The sequence below is a fragment of the Pteropus vampyrus genome, unplaced genomic scaffold (assembly GCF_000151845.1).
Source record: "Pteropus vampyrus isolate Shadow unplaced genomic scaffold, Pvam_2.0 Scaffold685, whole genome shotgun sequence".
NCBI classification, from domain to species: domain Eukaryota; kingdom Metazoa; phylum Chordata; class Mammalia; order Chiroptera; family Pteropodidae; genus Pteropus; species Pteropus vampyrus.
In genome coordinates this window covers 569,163-572,079 of record NW_011889466.1, presented here as the reverse complement: position 1 = coordinate 572,079, position 2,917 = coordinate 569,163, and the positions used below count along the sequence as shown (strand labels likewise).

The following is a 2,917-nucleotide window of genomic DNA, read 5'->3' as shown; positions in this document are numbered from 1 at the left end:
GCCGCGCCGTGGGCAGCACTTCCCGCCCTTGCCTAGATCAGCGCCGCCGCCCTCGCTTCCGCGCTCGGCCCCGCGCTCCGCTCACTCTTGCCGGCGTTACCCCGGGCCACGCTGTCCTCGCCTCCTTCGCCTCTGCCGCCGCGCCCGGACTCGGTAGGCTTTGCGCTCCGCTGTCGCCCCTGCCTCTTGGCCCTTGAGAGCCCGCATTCCCGCTTGAGTGGGAGGAGCCGCCGCCACCGCGGGTGCCACGCGCCGCCGCCACCACTGCCGGCCGCCACTCTCCCGCCGCCCACCATGGCCCCGCAGCAAACAGGTAGCAGGAAGCGGAAAGCGCCAGCCATCGAGGCAGCCGCCGTGAGCTCGTCGTCGCAGGGCTCGGAGGCGACGGATGGCGAGGGCCCACTGGTGCCCAAGAAGCAGAAACGGCCGGCAGCGCAGCGCTCGCTGGTGCACTACCTGAAAGGCCGCGAGGTGGGCGCGCAGAGCCACGCGGGGCTCTCGAGATTCGAGGGCGAGCTGCGCGGCTACGCCGTGCGGAAGCTGCCCGAGCTGCTGTGCGAGAGCGAGCTGGCCCTGGGCACCCTCAACAAGGTGTTTGCTTCCCAGTGGCTGAATGCCAGGCAGGTGGTGTGCGGCACCAAGTGCAACACGCTCTTCGTAGTGGACGTGCAGTCGGTTCAGATCACGCGCATCCCGCTCATGCGGGACAGGGGAGCTGGGCTGGCCCGGGCCCAGCCGAGCTGCGGCATCCACGCCATTGAGCTGAATCCCTCCAGGACGCTTCTGGCCACTGGAGGCGAAAACCCCAACAGCCTGGCGGTCTACCAGCTGCCCACCCTGGACCCTGTGTGCCTGGGTGACCGTCACGGCCACAAAGATTGGATCTTCGCCATCGCCTGGATGAGTGACACAGTGGCTGTGAGCGGTTCCCGCGACGGCACTGTGGCACTGTGGAGGATGGATCCCGACATGTTCAATGGCAGCATAGCCTGGCACAATGACGCAGGGCTGCCGGTGTACGCCCATATCCGTCCGAGGGACATGGAGACCATCCCTAGGGCCAGCACCAACCCCAGTAACCGCAAGGTACGAGCCCTGGCCTTCAGTGGCAAGAATCAGGAGCTGGGAGCGGTGTCCCTAGATGGCTACTTCCACCTGTGGAAAGTCAGGAGCACCCTGTCCAGGCTGCTGTCCATCAGGCTGCCCTACTGCCGAGAGAACGTGTGCTTGACCTACTGCGACGAGTTGTCTCTGTACGCGGTGGGCTCCCAGTCCCACGTCTCCTTCCTGGATCCGCGCCAGCGCCAGCAGAATATTCGACCCCTTTGCTCCCGAGAGGGCGGTACAGGCGTGCGCTCGCTGAGTTTCTATCAGTACATCATCACCGTGGGCACGGGCCACGGCTCCCTGCTCTTCTATGACATCCGCGCCCAGAAGTTCCTGGAGGAGAGGGCCTCGGCCAGCCCCGACTCCTCCCTGGGGCCCACAGGGAGTAAGCTCAAGCTCACCTGTGGCAGAGGCTGGCTCAACCATGATGACCTGTGGGTGAACTACTTTGGCGGCATGGATGAGTTCCCCAACGCGCTCTACACTCACTGCTACAACTGGCCGGAGATGAAGCTCTTCGTGGCTGGGGGGCCTCTCCCTTCAGGTCTCCATGGGAACTACGCAGGCCTCTGGAGCTAAGGATGGTCGCCGTGTTCTCCAAAAGCTCAAATTTTCCTTCTAGTCCCCTCATTTTCCTTCTTCACAGCTGTTTGTGCTTTTTAACTCTGTGTCTTTTGTCCTCCAGATGGAATGTGCCCAACTTACTTAGCGCGCGCGTGTGTGTGTGTGTGTGTGTGTGTGTGTGTGAGACGAGAGAGAGAGAGAGAGAGAGAGAGAGAGAGAGAGAGAGAGAGAGAGAGAGAGAGAGAGAGAGAGAGAGAGAGAGAGAGAGATTGAGAGAGGAGGAGGGGAGGGGAGGCAGGCATGCAGAGGCAAAAGTCTTTTGGGCAATCAGCTTGGCTTTAAGATTTTTCTGTACCTTTCCCAACATCAACCATCTTTTTGACTTTTCTTACAAAGAATTTTGGCTAATCTTTAATTATGTTCTCTCTTTGAGTGATTCAGCTTTGCTCTTTCTCTGGGCTGGTGCAGTTGTGGTTCCCATTACAATTCACTACTTTTACCAGTATTTCAAAATATGTTCAGGTCTATTCCACATTTCTGATGTGTTTTATTTCAGGAAATGTGCTAAAAAGTGTCTTTTGGACTGGTTTGAGGAACTACCCATCATCATAATGGCAGATTTTTAGCCTTGCTCCAATTAGAAAATGCATTTCAAGTTCAAGACTGCCATCATTTTGGGGCGTATTTCATTTGGATGTTGGAAACTCAGTTGTTTGTTGTTTGTATATTGTTGATGGCATAAAATACTTTAAAAATATATTCTTTTAGTTAAGAAATCTTACAGTGTTGTTAATTCTATTAATCATAGTTTTGATTCTTCACTAGAAATTCAGCATCAATACCCTCAGTCCCTCATTCTTGTTTAGATCTTGTTTAGCTTCTATATTATGTCCTGCTTTCTTGAGCTAATCAAAACTGTCCTATGTGTGGCAGGACAATCAGGGAGGTTCTTTTTGGGGTAAACATATATCTTTAAAGTTCAGGTAACATTATCCAGGCAACCATTTACAGAGAAAGGCTGACTGTAGTACTCAATGTAGGTGCTGTTGATAATTTTTTTATTGTATACATTGATAATTTTATCTTGATTGAGTTTGTGATGTATTGCAGAAAAAAATAAACATGTTCTACATTTTAGCAATTAAACACTAAAGTTTTTGAGTGCTTGAATATATATTTTATTTTTTATAATTTGTGCTTCTAGGGATATATTTATCAAAGTCAAAATCTTACAGTAGAGAAACTG

General features: G+C 53.4%; 1 protein-coding gene across 1 annotated transcript; it reads left to right on the top strand.

Moving 5' to 3' along the window:
• The first annotated feature begins 288 nt into the window (after positions 1-288).
• DCAF12L2 (DDB1 and CUL4 associated factor 12 like 2) lies at positions 289-1,806 on the top strand. Its single transcript, XM_011385339.1, has one exon. The coding sequence runs from the start codon at positions 295-297 to the stop codon at positions 1,684-1,686; it is 1,392 nt and encodes a 463-aa protein (XP_011383641.1). The 5' UTR covers positions 289-294; the 3' UTR covers positions 1,687-1,806.
• The last annotated feature ends 1,111 nt before the right edge of the window (positions 1,807-2,917 follow it).

What these genes read in the sequence shown, in the direction of transcription:
- DCAF12L2 (XM_011385339.1), top strand. Translation starts at nt 295, where the DNA reads ATGGCCCCGCAGCAAACAGGTAGCAGGAAGCGGAAAGCGCCAGCCATC.